Source organism: Nothobranchius furzeri, chromosome 14 (genome assembly GCF_043380555.1).
Source record: "Nothobranchius furzeri strain GRZ-AD chromosome 14, NfurGRZ-RIMD1, whole genome shotgun sequence".
Classification (NCBI taxonomy): domain Eukaryota; kingdom Metazoa; phylum Chordata; class Actinopteri; order Cyprinodontiformes; family Nothobranchiidae; genus Nothobranchius; species Nothobranchius furzeri.
This window is the reverse complement of record NC_091754.1, coordinates 34823006-34843704: the sequence shown is the minus strand read 5'-3', so window position 1 is coordinate 34843704 and position 20699 is coordinate 34823006. Positions and strand designations below refer to the sequence as shown.

The following is a 20699-nucleotide window of genomic DNA, read 5'->3' as shown; positions in this document are numbered from 1 at the left end:
ACATTTTCTAAGTTAACACATCTCTTTTAACAACGGTAGTTTCTGCATCCTACTTCAGTCCTCTCCCCCCTCCCCCTGCGCAGCAGCAGCAAACTCACTGATGCGCCTGCACCCTTTCCTGCTGCTCTAAACATTAAAATAATTATTTCATTTTCTGTTCCTCACTTCTGATTACCTTCAATGGTGTCTGTTTGTTGCAACCATCAGGTACAAAAACTAACTTGTTTTTATTTGACTATTTTTCTGTCCTGCCTGTTTATTATCTTCCTGCATCTCCTCTCAATCCTAAAGAAAAACTGCTACCTGGGTTCATATATATTCACCTCATGAGTTACCTTTGAACTGCAGTTCTAAAAGATCTACCGACCGCAAAAACAGCGGAGTGCCGCTGCTCGCCGGCCGACTACAACGGGACTGTTTTTACTGCGGAGTTCATGCCGGAGCGGAGCGGAGTGGAGATAGTGGAATCTTAGGGGTGCGTCACCGTAGGACAACAGGTGATGCACCTCGCTCCGCAGCAGCGAAATGCATCAGGCACAAATAACAGACAGAAAACATGAAAGGAAATGAGCTGACATGAACGATCGCGTGTTTAATTTGTTTTTGAGGTGGTGACACCTGATTTGGCGGTGCTCAGGACGCAATGTCTGGAGCGCACGTCAATGATCAGAGCTTTGCATGCACAAACTGGTTAAGATTAGGATGGGGGTGAGGGGAAGGTTAAATTGCAAGAGGGAAAAGGTCACAGTTTGGTTAAATGTCCGTTTTACAGCCGGTGTCAGTACCGCACAGCGCGTCGCCTCCGCCTCGATCCAGACGCGCAGGGGCTCATCACCTGCTGTCTTTTCCGAGGACTGCATCTTGTCAGTCATTATCACGTGACAGCGACTAGTTGATGACTGGCATAAAAAGTCACTACAGAGCCGTGAAGTCGACTAGTCGACTATTTCGTACAACCCCTAGTGTACACGCGCTTGTACATGTAAGGTTTCTCTACAGGAGCGTCCAGTAGCGAGTGTTAGGGGCCACAAATCTGCCCCCAATGATGTTCAATTCAATTAAGTTTATTTATAAAGCACCAAATCACGACAAAAGTTGTGTCAAGGCACTTCACATAGTAAACATTCCAATACAGGTCAGTTCATTAAGCCAATCAGTAAAATGTTTCCTACAAAAGGAACCCAGCAAATTGCATCAAGTCACTGACTAGTGTCAGAGTCTTTACAGCAATCCTCATACTAAGCAAGCATTTAGCGACAGTGGAGAGGAAAACTCCCTTTTAGCAGGAAGAAACCTCCAGAGGATCCTGGCTCAGTGTAAGCAGCCATCCGCCATGACCCACTGGGGATCGAGAAGACAGAGCAGGCACACACACACACACAACATATATACCATATGTGTGGAAGATGAAGGATTTGCAAGCCCTAGAGATCTATTGGTCTCTCCGAAGCACAGGAAATAGGGAGACAGCTGCCGGAGAAGCTCCAACCCCCCTCTCGAGAGGCGCAGAGGATTACGCACGGGGTCACAACCAGCAGCCACCAGAGCCCTGGAAGAAAACAATGGCAAGCCCCCAGGCCCGCCCGCAGCCGCCCATCCGCGAGCTGGCTAAGCTCGAAACACAATGGCCAAGGGCGACTGATGCCGCCGAGGGCCCGACAGACCCCAGGGATCCAGACACCACCAGGCAGCTACCGGGAGGGACCTGACAGATCCCAAAAACTTCCCACAAGCTTATAAACCACTAAGTATGTGACTGGCATGCTGAAACACGCATATTTTTTTTTTCATTTAAATTGAAGTACAACATATGTTATTTAAATATTTTTACTGTTATTTTTTCTTTTACTGTTATTATTATTATTACTACTATTTTGTTATTATTATTTTTCATTTTTACATTCTAAGTAGAAATTTCATTACGTAAACAGGGTAGGCCTAAAATGCTAGGCTTCTGCCCATTTTGGTTATTCTACTTGCAATACTTGTATTATTGTGTTTTTCCTTTTCTTATTTTTAAAATAACCAAATAAACCATGTTGATTGATTGATTGATTGATTGATGTGCGATCCAGGGCATGAGGATAAAGGGAATGAAAAATTGCTCTTTTAGTCCCATTGACTTGCAGAAATTTTTTTCTTTCATCCAGGAACCCATGAGCTGATCGGAAAGGGAGGAGACGTTCTAGTTTTGCCGGACGCCGGAACAGAGGGCGGCGCACTGCGCCGCACTGCCGGAGCACAGCCGCAGTAGTGGAATTGCTCTGATTGACTCTAACGGGACCGATTTTGCTCCGGAGTTCGTGCCGGAGTGGAGCGGAGGTAGTGGAATTTGGCTGTTAGGCTCCTTATAGACCTACACTATAACTGGTGCAGGCTTGCTGTGTGATGCATAAGAATGGTAATCTGTCATCCCTCAGTGGTGAAACATGGTTAGTGCATCTGAAAAAATTGACCGTGTTGTGCCAAAAAGAGCGTGCCTGCCGAGATTTGCCACAACCCCAAATTGCGGAAGTAGATTTGAAGATTTAACTGCATCCTGATAGGATTTCAAACTTCCCCTTAATGGAATCAAGGATGCTTGCAGATGATACCTTATCCACTTTTTCTCCTATCTTCTGCATTCCCTACTTGCAGCCCGAGTAGCATCAGTAACCCATAATTTAGTCGCACGATTCCCACGCCTAGGACAAAGAAGTGCAATTACATCAAGGATGGTCTTATAGGTTTCACTTAAAAAATAATAACCCATCCAGGGAGGTCTAGATGAGTTAATGAGACACAGTCTCATTAATTAAGGAGGACAATTGAACAGAAGTTTCTGAGTTCATAGGTCATCAATGAATACCAGGTACGGGGGGGGGGGGGGGGGGGGGGGCATTAGACTGCTACACACATTTGCTTCAAAAAACACTGGCTTGTGGTCAGAAAAGACATCATCAGTAGTACATAGGTTAAAGCCTAATTGACTGACCCTACCATCCGAATGTCGCAGCAAAAATCGAGACTCATCAAACCAGGCAGTATTTTTCCAATCTTCTATTGTTCATTTGGTGAGCCTGTGTGAATTGTAGCCTATTGTAGCCTCAGTTTCCTGTTCTCAGCTGACAGGAGTGGCCCCCGGTGTGGTTGTCATGGTCTGTGTCTGCGTCTTTCCCCATGTGTCTCCTGATGTCCTTCATCCCTCTCTAGATTCCCCTTTTGTGTCTCATAGCGCCCTCATGTGTCCTTTGTCTGTGTCTCTATTATGTGTCTTCTGCTTGTAGGCCTCTTATCATTCCCTCAGGACCGGTGTTCATTTAGTTATCCTCTGCCCCTCCAGTTGTAGCTCCAGCCTCTTATTCCCAGCTTAGTGTATGTGTGTGTGTGTGAGTTTATTTGTGTCAGTGTGTGTGTGTGCATGTCCTGCCCCAGTTCATTGTATGTCTCAGTATATGTATGTGTTTGTGTGAGTCCTAGGTTTAGTTTTATGTTTAGGTTTATCTGCCCTCCATTGGTTCTGTTTCCCCCATTTAGATCATTTGTGTCACCTGCCTTCCCTCCAGCCCTCACTCCACACACCTGCTTCCTGTTTCCTTAATTGTTCTCCCTGTGTATTTAAGCCCTGTCTTGTCTCTGTTTGGTGTTGGTTCATTGTCGTTTGTCAGCGTTTTCTGGTGCTCTGTGTGAGCTTCAGTATCTCGTCTCAGGTTTTGTGCTCTAAGTGAGCTTTTGGTTCTCCTGGGATTCAGGATTTTGGGTTTTTGGCTTCCTGCCAGTTTGGATTTTTGTTCATCCTCCTTAATAAAGGAATTTTACTTTTAAACGTTCCTGCCTCGTGTCATCTGGGGTATCTGCATCTTGGGTCCTAACCTCCTCCTAACATACAATGTGACAGTGGTTATCTGCTGCTGTCGCCCATCTGCCTCCAGGTTCGATGTGTTGTCTGTTCAGAGATGCTCTTCAGCATCCCTTGGTTGTAACAAGTGGTTATTTGACTTACTGTTGCCTTTCTATCAGCTTGAACCAGTCTGGCCATTCTCCTCTGACCTCCAGCATCAACAAGGCATTTTCGCCAACAGAACTGCCGCTCATTGGATGTTTTCCATTTTTCGGACCATTCTCTGTAAATCCTAGAGACGGTTGTGCGTGATAATCTGTCATGGAGCCGTTTATTCAAATAATCCACACTGGAGCACCAGAGGGTGCAGTGAAGTAATTTTGGTTTTAAAGTAGAATCCTGCCATCCAGGGGCAACAGAGACATGTCTTTATACAAAGTACACAGCAGCAGTCCTGCTGAAAATATGACTTCCTTCCCAGCCAGCCAAACAAAACTCAGCTTTTTTCAGTCAACCACTGAGAGCTTTAATACTTTTTCCTCACTCCTAATCACTTCCCATGTTCAATATCACACCAATTATTTTATAGAAAAAATATGTAACAAATCTGGGATGTATGTGTGTGGAAAATAATGCAAAACATGAAGGCGTGTCCAGGGGTGCACACCTGGAGAAGCCATGCCCTGATGCTGGGGAAATTAATGAATCATGGCTACTACAATATTTCCCTGAATGTCTAAAGTGAGAGTGTGTGTGTTGTGAGAGAGGGCTGCTCCCTCACGGTCAGCAGTTTCTGGATCACTCAGACCAACCCATCTGGCACCAACAACCATGCCACGTTCAAAGTAACGTAAATCAACTTTTTTCCCCTATTCTGAAGCTCGAGTTGAACTGCAGCAGATCGTTTTGACTGTGTCAACGTGCCTAAATGCATTGAGTTGCCAATGCCACCATGTCTGGTTGATAATTTGCGTTAACGAGCATTTGGACAGGTGTACCCAATAACGTGACCAGTGAGTGTATGTATTTGTTGTCCAGTGATAAAATTACATCAAGTCAAAACAAAGATAAAATAGCTTTTGTTGTATTATAATTTATGACTTTCTGATTCATAGATTTTACAAACAAGTCTTTGTAGATTTTTTCAGAAAAATATTATAAACCAGAAAGTTTTTATTTTACAATATTACATTCAGAGCCTTAATTTGTTAAAGGATAAGAAAAATGAGAAGATGGGGCTTATTCTGGTTCAGGGATAGGCAACCCTGGTCCTAAAGAGCCACAGTCCTACTTGTTTTCCAACTATCTTTGTTGTTCCTGCTGTTGATTACCTGGATCAGGTGTGTTCAGCCACTTAGAAGCTGCTGCAAGTTCATGCATGGCTGGAAAACATGCAGGGCATCCAGGGTTGCCTATCGCTGCTCTGGTTAATACATTTGTACAATAGTATGTATAAAACCTTACATAATGAGATGGTAAATGCCATTTCCAGATATTTTGACATTAAATCCTGTACTTTCTCATCAGAAAAGTGGGGTTTTGATGCATAAAACTAATGAATAGTGAGAAGAATTAAAGTTTAAAAGTGAGAACAAATTGTTTGACAGGTATGGTTATTTTATGGTTATTTCATCATAGACTGAAGATGCAAAGCGACTTACAATTTATAACCTATAGGGCATGTTGTGATCTGTGGGGGAAACCGGAGTACCTGGAGGAAACCCATTTATGCATGGGGAGAACACGCAACTCCACGCAGAAAGGCCACAGCCGAGTTTCGAACCTGCAACCTTCATGCTGCGAGGCAACAGTGCTAACCACTGCACCACCATGCAGATAACATCCCTAAAGATGTTTTTGTTCAAATGATGAAGAGATTATAAATACAAAGTAAAAGATGTAAACAAGTATGCTCACAACTTTCCAGTTTAGCTGTGGCATCCAAATTGTTTAGTCTATAGTGATTTGTGTGTTGAATACCTTTTTGTCTGAAAAAACAAATAGTAATATCGCCCTCTGCGACATTCTATGATAAAACTAATAAACGCTGAAATATTATTTATTTATAATGAATTTTGTGTGAAAATAAACTCAGCATTGTCGACATTATTACATTAAAATGTTCAAAATCTGATTATTGATTTAGGAAACTGGATAAAACGCACAATTATAGATTTTAACAAACATAATTCAGACAAACAGAACATTTCAGATTTTGGATGAAGAAAACAATTTTTTGAGATGATTACAAATTTGCTTCATTTTGAGCCCATATATAAAAGGATTAAACAAAGGATGATATAGAAATATTTGCAATGTCATTACAAAACGAGCAGTTTTAGGGAAATCAGATTCCACTCGAGCAATAATTATATCATACGACATCAAACAGAAGTAGCTGATCAAGATTAACAGGTGGGGTGTACAGGTCTCAGCAGTTTTTTTCCGGAAGTCATTAGAGCTTTGATAGGAAATTATAAATATCTTTGTATAAGTAAAAACTGTAAAAAGCATGGGAAGTATTACAAGATCTGATAAAGCAAAAACCCCAAATATAGTAATTGGTTCTGATCTTACACAATGAAGTGTGTAGATGGCATTGTTACAAAATATTCCCTTCAGTTTTAAGTTACATAATTTAGCTTTAGCACTCTGGATTGCCTGTACTGCAATATGACAAGCAGGCAAAAACCAGGCCAAAATAAGAAACATTTTCACTGTGTTCCTTTTCATAATAGATCGGTATCTCAGGGGTTTACATACTGAAACGTATCTGTCAAAAGCCATGGCTGCCAACAGTAAAAACTCAGTCCAACCCACAGAATAAAATACGAAGAACTGGAAGAGGCAGGCTGAATATGATATGATCTGTTTTTCTGATAAAAAGTCAATCAGGAGTTTTGGGTAAACAGTGGTGCTGTACAGAACACAGTTAAACAACAATGCAGCAATAAATATGTACATGGGCTCATGGAGGTTTTTCTGAATCCAGATAACATACACAATAGTAGAGTTACTACCAATTATTAAAACATATACTGTAAACATAATGGAAAAATATAAATACCTGCATTTGCTAATGTCTACATACCCCCCCAGAGTTATGTAGGTATTGTTCCATTCATTATCCATGAATGCTGTTTATCTAGTGTAAATGTTCAATAGTTAAAGACTCAATATCTACAGAGTTGCCACAAAGTCCAGCCAGTGCCTATTCCAGTACCTGAATTCAAAGATAGCTTGTGTGTTCTCCACTAGTTGCACAGACTGAGTCACTCAGACTGTGTAAAGGTTGTTTTTATCAGTGCCCCACCTCCCTGAAGGTGTAAGCTCTGAAGGAACACCACACTGTTTCTCTGTTTAGTCTACATGACAGTTTAGCATTACCCCCTTTTCAGGGCCAAAGTCTACATTTGGACACTTCCACTCACATCATAAATGATGTCGATGTGCTTTTTCACAGACTCTTAGAATTTAGAAATTTTACCCAACCAATCATCAGAAATCAGGCTAGTTACAATTCACACCGTGGAGCCATTCCACCAATCGGTGCAGAGCTATAAGGCGCCAAATATTGGTGTGTTTGCAGAATCAGAAAACCGCTCAGTCTCCTTTCGTGTTTACAGTCAGATCTCTAAAACTAACAATGCTAGGTTCGTAACGTCCAGCAATGGTCAGTTTTTAGGTACAGTTTGACCCTTCAACATCTGGTCAAAATGGAGACATGAGACTGCATGTGTTCCCTTTAATCTGCCTGCCTTCATCCCACCAGCTGAAGCTCAGAGCCTCTCTGCAGCTCTGAACACACGATAACATATTGTCAGCAATAATGTTCTCTCCTCAAGGTCCAAGCTTCCCTTATCGTCCTACAGGATTCTTCATGCCTCTGAATAAGGAACACTCGCAGCTCGGATTAGTTGCTAAATCAAAGAATGATTTCTTAAATTAAATATGAACTTTTAAACTTATAAGTTCAATAATCATAAAAAAAACGTTTGTTTATTGCTACTTATAATAATTATAATATAATGAAATGCTTTCATTAATCTGTGCTTGAGTGATTGAAGTTTGAAATGAATGTTGTGTTATGATTACATTGATTGAAATATGTTTCAGCATGTTGATATGACAAGGTCATCACCATTTGCACTCACACAAGGACAAAGTTAAGTTAAACGCGGGACATAGCCCTTTGATCAGAGCATCTGGTATCAAAGAAGGTGTGTTTCTGAGGTTGCCTTGGTAATATTCCTCAACTTGTCAACATCTGGTTGGCTACACAAATCATAACATGAGAACATTAAAACCGGATCACTCTGGTGATTCTTCAGTTCTTGAGAAAGCTTCAGGCCGGCCATCTGAAGCAAAACCTCTCAAACCCATCAAAGCTTTTGACACGCTGTCAAAACCTTTTTGCACCTACAAAGCTGATACAGCAAACAGTTCCTGTAGAACAAGCTGATATTGTTTCGACTCCTTAAAGAGTCCCAGACGCGTGGTTCCATCCATCTGTCCTGACCCGAGACATCTCTGGACTGGAGATGTCGGTGCTGTGGTCAATCTACTGGACCTGGGTGCCAGAGGTCATCCAAGTTCTCTGACCTTCGGATCCACGAAGAGGGTCTCCGAGAACGGGTGAAGTAGACACACAGAGTCTGATGCCTTTTGATAAGAATCAACTTCTTAGCTTAACGCAAACCAAATTCTTTTACACCCAGAACTCAGCTCTCCTAGATGCAGAAGTTCTGATAACATCACATTCACACATAGGCACCATACACTACACCTACTCCATCTAGATTCATCCACTCACGGTAAATATTAGTTAACTTGTCATGTTTGAATTGTTTGTAAAATAAATTCGTGCTTTTATAAACTTGATTCTTTTCTAAATAAAAATGAAGTGTGTACAATCCCTGAATAAAACAAAGAATCCTAGAATCTTCTGATTAAACACAGTAAAGACCAAGCAGGTTGATATTCTATATTTATATAGAGTATCACAGCTTACTGGTCATAAGTAGAGGTAATATATATTGAGGTCTTAAAGCACTCAATTTATCAAACCCTACAGGTTTATGAAACTCTCCCATCACAAGGTTGACTAGTTGTGCTAAAGAAGGATACATGTGTTATAAATGTTAAACTCTACGAAGTTGGTGAAATCATCGCATGAAAATCAAATCTGCCATATTTGAACATATGCTCTGAACAAGTACAAGAAATTTGGTATATATTTTGGTAAAATTTGTTGTTTTTTTAGACATGATCTTTACATTCATGGTAACAGTAATAATAACAATTTTGATATTGACAATTATGATATTGAACATATTTAGCAGTTTTAATCTAAGATGTCTTTGGAAAATGGAGGACGACAAATATTGTGCCAGCCGATCTCGCCATCAGTGATGATGATGAACAGGAAGAAGATGACATTGAAGCAGATCCTCAACTAAAAAATATTCTAATGTTTTATATTAGATCAAAAATGGTCCATATTTGATCACTTAATTTTCTCTAATTTTCTGCATGACAAATACATTTGAAAATTGTAACAACAGAAATTTACTTTGGTTATGGACTACAATAACTGGGGTTGAATTGTTTTAATTTAAACTACTTCAGTGAGCGCCCTATAAAGGGTTAAACAGCTACAGTTTCACAACAACTGTGTTAGAAATTACGCAATCCAATACATCTAGGGGAAACTTTCCACACAATTTAGAAATCAGTGTTTTGTGAAAACATCAGACTCATCCTTAAAAATGCATTATGTAAGAATAACTCCCTGTGGTCAAATTTGGTTTCTGCAGTCTATTTACATTGGTCACTATTTCACTCCTGTTTCATGAGTTTCTTGACTGTTGCCATTTCTGACTCCGCTCCAGAATATTCTAGATGACGAGTGAAGACGAGTCATACACAGTAAGGTGATAAGTAGATGAATACATTTCACTGTAATATTGAGTTGTTTGTAACTGATAAAGTAGCTTGAAATATTTTTAGAGCTGACAATTTTTCAACTCAATATTAGTATCTGGCCTACTACAACCAATATACTAAAATCAAAGGAAGACATGGCTTCTTATGACACATTTTCACATCTGTCCCGGCCTGGCTCGGTCTGGTCTTGGTTAGGTCGGCTCGCCCCTGCGTGGCCAGGCTTTGTTCACACAGCCTTTTCAGGAACGCGGACATCTCCGAGTGTGTGGGTGGGGCAAAAGGCACGCGAACAATTCCGTGTTGTCCTCCTTAAGTTAGTTAACGATGGCAACCATGAGCAGTGTTGCTTTTGGGACTCTGATATGAAGCACACTGCTTCCTACTCTCTTGCTGAGACGGCTGCGTGCTCCTCATCTGTCCTCGTGCGGCCACAGTTGGAGCGGCAAGTCCGAGCAGCAGTCAGAAAAGATGTATACGCTACAGCATGCAGACTGATAATAAATCGTGCATGCGGGAAGCTCAGCTGGCTGATTCTAACCTCCAATCAGAGGCTCCGTCTAGCAGGTAGGCGTGAACTTTAGCCCACCAGTCTTATGGGCTCGACTCACGGGAGGCGACATCGCCTCTCCTCCATTCATTTTCAATGAGACATGCGCGACAAAGCGATAATCGCGGGTCTCTTTCCTACCAAGCGAAACGCGAAAAACGTGCGTGTGAAATTTTGCACTCGTGCACGTGTCGTACACGAACGACCCAGCGACGCGATCCCAGAAAGTTGAAACATTTTCAACTTTTCATCGATGTCGCTCGGACGAGGACCAATTAACGGAGGTTTCATTCACTGACCAATGAGCGGACATAATGCTCCGCACATCTCCGAGCAAACATGGAGGATAAGACAGATAGATAGATAGATAGATAGATAGATAGATTGATAGATAGATAGATAGATAGATAGATAGATAGATAGATAGATAGATAGATAGATAGATAGATAGATAGATAGATAGATAGATAGATAGATAGATAGATAGATAGATAGATAGATAGATAGATAGATAGATAGATAGATAGATAGATAGATAGATAGATAGATAGATAGATAGATAGATAGATAGATAGATAGATAGATAGATAGATAGATAGATAGATAGATAGATAGATAGATGAATAGATAGATAGATAGATGAATAGATAGATATCCTTTATTGTCATTAAATGATTGTCCATTCAACGAAATTTCCTAGAGCTCCACATTAGGCATCCGCTAAAAATACTAAGGAAAATAGCTAAAACAAGTACAATATGCACCATGCAATAAAAACAAAAACATTACAAAATACAATAAATAATATCAATAGAGTTGATTTTTCTGTCAGGGTTCTAACAGCCCAGGGAAAGAAACTCTTCCTCAGTCTGTCGGTCCTGCAGCTGAGGGACCTGAACCTTTTCCCAGAGGGCAGCATGGCAAAAAGGTAGTGGTTTGGGTGGTAAATGTCCCTGGAGATGGTCCTTGCTCTAGTGAGACACCTCTGCAGGGCGATAGTGTCCAAGGAGGGAAGGGTGCATCCAATCACCTTTTCCGCCGCTCTAATGACCCTCTGGTATCTGTTTTTATCAGCTACTGTGCACCCCGCGTACCACACAGGGATAGCGTAAGTCATCACGCTCTCAATGACTGCTCGATAAAAAGACACCAAGAGGTTGGTCTGCAGCCTGTTCCACTTCAGGACCCTCAGGAAGTACAGCCGCTGTTGTGCTTTTTTGACCAAGGCAGTGGTATTGATTGTCCATGACAGATCCTCAGAGATGTAAATCCCGAGAAACTTAAAGGAGGGAACTCTCTCCACCTCAGCTCCTTTAATGCAGAGAGGGCTGGGGGCATTCCTACTCCTTCGGAAGTCAATAACCATCTTGGTCTTCTTGATGTTAAGAGAGAGGTTATGATCATCACACCATTCTGATAAATGGCAAACCTCATCTCTGTATGCTGCGTCATCGTTGTTATGGATAAGGCCTACAAGAGTGGTGTCATCTGCAAACTTAATGATCTTATTAGAGCGAGGAATAGGAATGCAGTCATGGGTGTAGATGGTGAACAGCAGAGGGCTTAGCACACAGCCCTGAGGGGAACCAGTGCTGAGCATCAGAGTAGATGACCGCTTGTCACCAAACCTGACAGCCTGTGGGCAAATGGTGAGGAAATCTTTGATCCAGCCACAGGTGGTAGGGGGGAGGTTCAGGTTAATCAACTTAGCTACAAAGATGTTCGGGATTATGGTATTAAAAGCAGAGCTAAAATCAATAAAAAGCATTCTAACGGAGGTGCCGGGGTTCTCCAGATGTTGCAAGGAGGAGTGGAGAGCATTAGATATGGCATCCTCAGTAGACTTGTTTGCTTTATATAAAAACTGGCAGGGATCCATGCTGGGTGGGAGGAAGTCCTTGATATGTTTTTGCACCAGCTTCTCAAAGCATTTGGTCACCACCGGTGTGAGTGCTATGGGTCTGTAATCATTGAGACTGTTGATTGTAGTAGACTTGGGGAGTGGGGCTATTGTTGTTGATTTCAAACAATATGGAACTGTAGCTTCAGACAAGGAGCGATTGAATAATTTGGTGAATACCATGGACAGCTGTTCTGCGCAGTTCTTCAGCACCTTGCCAGGAATACCATCTGGACCAGCCGCTTTCCTCTGATGAACAGCCCTGAACACGGTGCGAACCTGTTGTTCTTGAAGTGTGAGTATTTGTGTATCTGAACCAAACTCAGCGGGTGATGTTATAGGAGTGATGTTTGTTGTGGGGAAGCTGGTATTCTCAAAACGAGCAAAGAAATAGTTGAGTTTTTCGGCTAATGAAGCTCCTATTTCAGTTCTAGATCTGCTGTCCTTGTATTTGGTAATATGTCTCAGTCCTTCCCAGACCCTCCTTGGGTTGCTGGCAGACAGATGTTGCGACAGCTTTTTGGTGTAGCTCATTTTAGCCTCCTTCATTCCCTTTTTAAGATCAGTCCTTGCCCGCCAGTACTTGGCCTGGTCTCCCGATGCGTATGCAGCATTACGTGCCTTTAACAGTACCCTGACCTTACTCGTCATCCAGGGTTTACAGTTGGGGTAGATCCGAACCTGCTTGTGAATGATAACAGTGTCCATGCAATGTTTGATATAGCAGAGCACAGCATCTGTGTAAATTTGGAGATCCTCATTTTCAAAAATGCTCCACTCTGTATGAGCAAAACAGTCCTGCAGTTGAGCAATGGCTCCTTCTGTAAGAGTATTAATGGTTTTAATAATTGGCCTTGTTCTTTTTTTCAGTGGTATGTATGCAGGTAGGAGGAGCAGAGAGAGATGGTCTGACTTTCCAAGTGGAGGGAGAGAGACGGATTTATAAGCCTGTTTAATATTTGTGTAAACATGATCCAAGATGTTGTTTCCTCTCGTGGGGCATTTCACATGTTGGACAAATTTAGACAGCACAGTTCTCAAGCACGCTTTGTTGAAATCCCCTGCTATAATGTGTACTCCTTCAGGATATGTTTGCTGCTGTTCACTGATTTTATAATATAAATGATCAAGGGCTAGACTAACATTGGCATCCGGTGGTATATAAACTGCTGTTATCATCACAACAGTCAGTTCCCTGGGCAGATAAAACGGTCTACACGTGACAGATATCGTCTCTATATCTGGTGAGCAGAATGTAGCAGAGATCCTGCTGTTCGTACACCAGTTGTTGTGTGTGTAGATACACAAACCTCCTCCTCTGCGTTTTCCAGCTGAAGCTTTCCTGTCGCTACGGTGTAGAGTGCGGCCCGGTAGTTGCACTGACGCATCAGGAATGTCCTCTCGTAACCAGGACTCCGTCACGACCAGAACGCAGCAGTCCCGAGTGAGTGAATGAGCTGTGAGTAGTAAATCCAATTCGTCGATTTTGTTGACAATAGATCGTGAGTTGGTCAGGAAAATGCTTGGGAGTGGTGGTTTAAATGGCTGCCTCTTTAGTCTGGCTTGCAGACCAGACCGGCAGCCCCGCTTTTGTTTGTGTTCCTTCCACCTCCTACGACGCGTAACTGAGCCAACAACGATCCACGGAGCGTCCAATGGCCTCGCTATAATCGGAGGGATGTTGTGGGAGCTTTGATACTCCTTTTTCATGGGCATCCGGCAGTTGTATCTGATGCTGTATAGTTCCCCTCGGTCATACGTGAGTTTCGCTCCGCAATAGTCCATAATAAAACATAAAAAGACGACTCAAAACATGGTAAAAAGCCTAAGTGAAGAGCTCAGAGCCGCTACGTCTGTGCGCACCGCCATCTTTCCTTTCCTTAAGTTGATTATTATTATGTTTTATATAGTAACATCAGAAGTAAGATTTCACATAACTCTAGCAGCACCTTGTGAAACATCATATCTACCACTTTATTAACTCTGAACCGCTTAAATAACCTTAATTCCCTCCAACGTGACACAGCCAAACAAAACAACGGAAGTTTCGATTTCACCATGGAACAGAACGCGTAGACAGCTTTGCCGCTGGCCGCTGACGTGGATCGCCTCCCGTGTGCCAGGTAATAAAAGCGACAGCGACAAATTTCGCTGATCGCGGTCGTTTGTCACCTCCCGTGTGTCGAGCCCATTAGTCGTAGTGGGTGTATTGGGTAGAGCAGGTCCAAAAAGAAAAACGTTGGTTACGTATTGTAACCCCAGATTCTATGAGTCTAGTCACAGCCCTTAAGCTAGCTGCTATTGGAAGGGTGATCTCATCATCAGCCAATCATGAAGAGCTTAAATGTACGCCCACCAATGGTGGGCACCCCTGTGGGTATATAAGTGGAGCGACTCCACAGTTCGCCTCCGAATGCTCTTGGTCCTAACAGAACCAGTGGGGCCATTGGCTTAAGGGCTGCAACTAGACTCATAGAATCTGGGGTTACAATACGTAACCAACGTTCTGTTTCGTCTAGTCTTAGCCCTCAAGCTAGCTGCTATTGGAATGATGCACAGCTGGATGGGTTTAAGCCACACTGGTTAGCTCAACCAAATGTACACACCCAACATGTCTCCTTTTAGCGAGGGTCGCTCAGCCTCAGCCAGGGCTTAAGAGGCTGAGGCAGCCAGAGAGAAGAGTGGGGTTCCCACTAAAATATCATCCAAGAGGATGAAATTCATTCAAGTGGGGCTGATGTGGTGCCATAATGCTTTCACTCAGCCTGTTGAGGTCCAAGCACTGAACGAGTGATGGATCCTGAAGACACATCTCATAAATAATAATGAGTAAAGGAACATGGGGAAGCCCATGAAGCAGCCTGACAAATGTCTTCCATCGACACACCACTGTGGAGCGCCATAGAAGAGGAAATCCCTCTGGCTGAGTGAGCTCTGAGTGTCTCAGGAGGATCCCGCCCTGATGAGGTGTAAGCGAGTGAAATGGCGTCACATAGCCAGTGTGAAAGATGCTGGGTTGACAGCGCTTGCCCAAGGGAAGAGTCTCTGTAGTGCACAAACAGGCTTTGTGAGCGGCAAATCCCTGAAGTGCGTGATACATATCGTGCGAGTGAGCGCACCGGGCAGAGAAGGTGGGAAGCCGCCTCCTCATCAGAAGGAGGAAAGTCCAGCCAATGAAATTGACCTGGATTTGAAGGAAGTATTAATGTTTTTGGGCACAAAGGCTGGGTTGGGGCATAAAACAGCAGACCCGCCATCTTTCCGGATCCTGAGGCATGCAGAAGCCACTGAGAGGGCGGTTAGGTCGCTCACTCTCTTGACTGATGCCAGCGCCAGCAGCAAGGCAGTTTTGAGTGACAGGAACTTGAGTGAGACCTGGTCCAAGGGTTCAAATGGGGCTTCAGATAAGCCGCGCAGAACCACCGTTAGGTCCCACTGGGGAAATAGTGGGCGGGACACAGGTCTGTTCGTTCTGACACCATTCAGAAAACGTTTTGTGAGGGGATGATTGAAAACAGATCTATCTCCAAAACCCTGGTGACAGGATGAGATAGCTGCAGCATATGTTTTAATAGTGCTGAATGCGAGGTCCCTGTCCATCAGTATCTGCAGAAATAATAGGACATCCACCAGCTGGCAGGAGAGTGCTTGAAAATTCCGCTCTGTGCACCATTTTTGGAAAGCAGCATAAGATGTGACGGTAGAAGGCTCCCACGCACTCTGAATCGTGGCGACCACATCATGCAGGCAGCCCAGAAGCCTCTAAGCGAGACCGCTCAGTGGCCAGACCCACAGCCGTTGGCCTATTTCTGGAGGATGTTTGATTATCCCATCTGCCTGGAGAAGAGCGTCCGCCCTCCACGGGGAGCCAGACACTAGCGTCTGCAGATCTGGAAACCATAACACGGACAAGCGTCTGGGAGCTACCAGAATTACCGAGAGCTCTTCCGACCGAACTCTGTCCAGGAGACGGGGAATCAGTGGGACTGGCGGAAACGCATACAGGAGCGTCTAGGCCAGGACTGGTGTGAGAAGGCGTCCGCTCCGAGCAGGGGGTGGTCCCGGGGACTCAGGGAAAAGCACAGGCGACACTGAGCGTTTTCGCGAGCCACGAACAGATCCACAGAGGGTTCCCCGAACTTGATCCAGATCTGTGATATCAGTGCGGGATGCAGACGCCAGTCGGAGTCGCGGGGTCCCCCTCTCAACAGGATGTCTGCTGCCACATTCAGGACCCCCGGAATGTAGGTGGCTTTGATGGACAGCAGGTGGGCATGTGCCCAACACAGTAAATCTGTGGCTACGCGCAATAGTGGGAGGGATCGAACTCCCCCTTGGCGATTTATGTAGGCTGCCGCCACCTGGTTGTCTGTGTGAACTTCGACATGATGGCTCTTGAGAAGGGCAGCTAAGTGTCTGATCACATTCCTCACTGTCATAAGCTCCAACACATTTATGTGCTCGTGCGTGTGGGAGGGCCAGCGATCTGCCACCGTATTGGACAAGCACGTGCCCCCCCCCCCCCATCTCAACAGTGACGCTTCCGTAAAAACAGATACGTGTGACATAGGACGTCCGATGGGGACCCCGTGTGAGAGGATACAGGGATTCCCCCAGTGAGCGAGGTCCCCGGCCACCGAAGGGGGAACCCTCAACATACGTCTCTTCTGACGTATCAGGTGTACCCAGAGGCAGATGAACCAACGCTGTAGGCATCTCGTGTGCAGTAAACCTAACAGCGCCACAGCGTGGGCTGCAGCCATCATGCCCAGAAGTTTCAAGACTAACAAGGCTCTCACGATCTTGCAGGGTTGCATGCGGGAGATCACCGTGGTGAGATTTGCCGCTCTCGCCGGAGACAAACGTGCTCTCATTAGGGAGGCGTTCAGCTCCACCCCGAGAAACACAATCGACTGGGATGGAAGGATGGAGCTCTTTTCTCAGTTTATGGAAAACCCCAGGGTTGACAGATGCTCTATTAACTTCTTGGTTTGCTCTGACGCCTCGTCCTTGGACCGGGCGCATAGGAGCAGATCGTCCAGGTAAAATAACACCCTCATTCCCGCCGTGCGCAATGGCTGCAGAGTGGTCTCCAGACATTTGGAGAAGGTGCGCGGAGCTAGCGAGTAGCCGAAAGGGAGACGATTGAACTGGTATTGAACTCCCTTGAATGAAAAGCGCAGGAACTTCCGGTGCTTGGGAATTTCTGGGATATGGAAGTATGCATCTTTCAGGTCTATTGAAGTGAACCAGTCCCCGGAGCGCACGTATTCTAGGACTTGCCTCATTGTTAACAAGCGGAAATGCATCACTGCTATGGAGCAGTTGAACAGGGAAAAGTCAAGAATTGGTCTCATTACTCCCGACTTCTTCGGTACTACAATGTAGCGGGAGTAAAATCCTGAGAGCTCTTGTCCACGAGGGACTTGGGAAATGGCATCCTTGGACAGAAGTTCCCGTAGCTCCAGCTCCAGCTCCAGGGCCTGAGATTGTTCCTGTGACGTGAACGTCGTCTCCACGATCCCGTTGAAGGGAGGGGGAGCGGACTGAAAATGGAGTGTGTGACCGTAATGAATGGTGTCCGATATCCATTTGCTCATGAGACAAAGGCGGCGCCATTCTTGTGCGCGTTCCGACAGCCGACGCATGTTCGAGGTTACGTGAACGACGTCTGAGGACAGGGTTCCCGCCCTTACCGCCGTCGCTCACACCAGAGAACTGGGAGAGGCCCATGGAGGGCTGCGCTCGAAAGGGCAAGTGTGAAACAGCTGGAAGAGGCTGATCCACACCGCGGAGCTTGGAGTCCAAAGATAAAGGACGAGTGGAAGCCGGACCCACGCACGGGGATGACAAAGTGCCAGCGGATGGAGCCGCACACTGAGTCGCTGCGCGTGGTCGTGATAGCGCCATGACATCCTGTCCCACCCTACATTGTGGGGGGAGCGGGATGTGTTGGGCCTGGCTGGAAGCTAGGGCCGGTGTGCAAATGGAGCGCACCGGCACAGCTGGCCGTGTGATATGACTGACTGCGTGAACATGCAGGTGTGTCGCAGTGCTTGGTGTGGGGAACATGTGTGAGGATTCGGCAGAGGATTCTGCAGAGGACTGTAGGATTGTGCTCTCAATGTGACGTTTTTTGGGTTTTATTTCAAAACCAAAATCATTCACAGAGTTAACATTACAGTCAGAAGCACACACTTTCCCCCCAACGAGTCATTTCCGTGGTTGCTTTCGGCGACGTTCTTGCGACTGTGATGGCCAATACGGTGTCTGCTGGCTCTTCCGAAACTGTTGGCTGCCAACTCTCTGGTCCTGCTGAGATGGAACCGAAGCGGGAGGCCGGTTCCGTGGGGCGGGCGGTGCAGCTGGGCGTCTGAAGTTTCCGCGCCGTTCGTCCCATCCTCTGGAGGAACGGCCGGAGTGAGAGGCGGACCGAGGGTGGACCAGGTCTCGCACAGTGGCTGACATTTCAGCTGTTTTCTGAGTCCTCTCGATGACGCTCCTAAGATGGGGACCAAACAGAATGTCAGAGATGATGGGGCCTTCCAGCATCTCTCTGTGCAGGTGGTCAGGAATGGAGGGCAGGGCCTTGAGCCACAAGGCCCGCTGGATAAGGGTCTGTCAGGCAGCAATGCGAGCAGAACCGGTGAGTACAGCTGTGCACAGATTGAGGATGGCATCAGCAGTTTTAGTAATGATGGTTTTTGACTCGTGAGGAGCGTCAAGCTCTTCCACCATTTTGGAAACGCCAAAGGCAAGAAGGGCGATGTTATTTCCTGCAGCGCCGGTCTGGAAGGTGCACTGGTGTGCACGATCGGTGAGCCGCGTCAGCAGCTGGTCATGCTTAGAAGTGGGAACTGCTCATGGGCCAGTGAGGTGGTTCTTGGCGCCAAACAGCGAGGTCAAGTCCGGCTCCAGTGGAGGAACGGATGGCCAGCCCTGGTCGGAGAAGCCCTTGACTTTGGTAATGGGCACATATGTCGAAATTGGCGCCTTGAGCTTAGCAGGTTCGGGGAAGGCCGCGGACCAGAAGCTCATGGCAGCGGGGAAGCGCGGCAAGATGGGGTCTGGACAGCGCATTTGTGTTGCCCCGAAAATTCCCGCCAAATCATCAGCTTCAGGCAGAGGCGTTTCTGGCAAGGCTAGCCCCTTGCGGCCCGCAGCCACGGAGACGATGGCAGGTAGCTCCTGGAGCAGTGCTCTAACCGCTGGCAGGGAGGAGCGAGAAGGCACTGGAACAGAGGAGCTTGGCTTGAAGAGATAACGGAGGCGAACAGTGGAGTCGCTCCACTTATATACCCACAGGGGTGCCCACCATTGGTGGGCGTACATTTAAGCTCCTCATGATTGGCTGATGCTGAGATCACCCTTCCAATAGCAGCTAGCTTAAGGGCTAAGACTAGACGAAATAGAACTGTCAGCTGCACAGAGAACTAGTCTGTCTACTCACAGGCTGAGAGGCACATGATGGGCGGGACTAGCCAGCTCAAAAATAACCAATCAGAAACAAGGCAGAAATGCCAACTGTACCGCGTGTTGTTGTAGTTCTTTAGCTGTAGTCAAATCTGGCACCTGGCTACGGCGCAAACATCTTTCTTTAGAATAAAGGCTTTTAGCGCTTCTAATTGTGGTTTAAATACATTAAGTCATTCAGAACAGAGGCAAGAGCTGCAGCGAACTCTGCTTCAGATGCCATCTTTGTTGTTTATGAGAACTGAGCTTTGCGGTGTGTGCCGTACGCTGCTCAGCACTGATTGGCTCGGATAGAATTCTCATGGGGTGGGGTTATTTGAATAGAAGATTAGTGTCGGCTCATGACTAAGCTCATCTTTCTCAAAGAGGAAAGATCATTTTTAAAACCCTCGCTTTATTGTCAGACTCTGGCTGTGGGTCTCCTTTTCTCCTTTTTTGAGTTAAACAGCTGAGCTGTCTGCTGGTCATAGGGAGCATAAGTCTCCTCCCTTTCCGGTCGGCTCATGGGTCCTCGGAAGAACGAAAAAATGAATGCAAGTCAACGGGGCTAAAACTCTACTTTCTAACTCGCTTTGCCTTAGGCCCTGGATCACACACATGTTGTACTGCAATTTAAATGAAAAGTAATGATGGGTGTTTTGACCACGTCAGTCACTTACTCTGAGATTTAACAGCTTGTAAAATTTCATAATTAACATGACTACAAACTAGAATCTGGTAAGTCGCATGTTGTCACCACATAATCTCCTCTCCCCAAAGTAGCTGCTATAAACCACATGGCCATATTTATGGGGGTTCTTTCCTCCTGTGGGAAGTTAACTGAACTTACAGCCTTTTCCCCTCAGTTTTCTCCATGTCTGGTTCGATGACGTCACTTTCGTGAAGCGCATTCGGAGTCCTGGACTTATTTTCACACAAAACCTAAAATAGCGTTTCCCCCAGTTCGAAAATAAGCGCGTTCTTGGTATCAAAATGTGTCTTTAAAATTCACGGACATCATATGTGAAATCCGA

The 20699-nt window shown here is 45.2% G+C and overlaps 1 protein-coding gene across 1 annotated transcript; it reads right to left on the bottom strand.

Annotated features, from left to right (window-relative positions):
- Positions 1–502: 502 nt before the first annotated feature.
- LOC107389447 (olfactory receptor 13C2-like) lies at positions 503–6952 on the bottom strand. The gene is made up of 2 exons (XM_015965577.3): positions 6036–6952; positions 503–689 (listed from the first exon to the last, which is right to left on the bottom strand). The coding sequence occupies exons 1-2, from the start codon at positions 6950–6952 to the stop codon at positions 593–595; spliced, it is 1014 nt and encodes a 337-aa protein (XP_015821063.2). The 3' UTR covers positions 503–592.
- Between the last annotated feature and the right edge of the window lie 13747 nt (positions 6953–20699).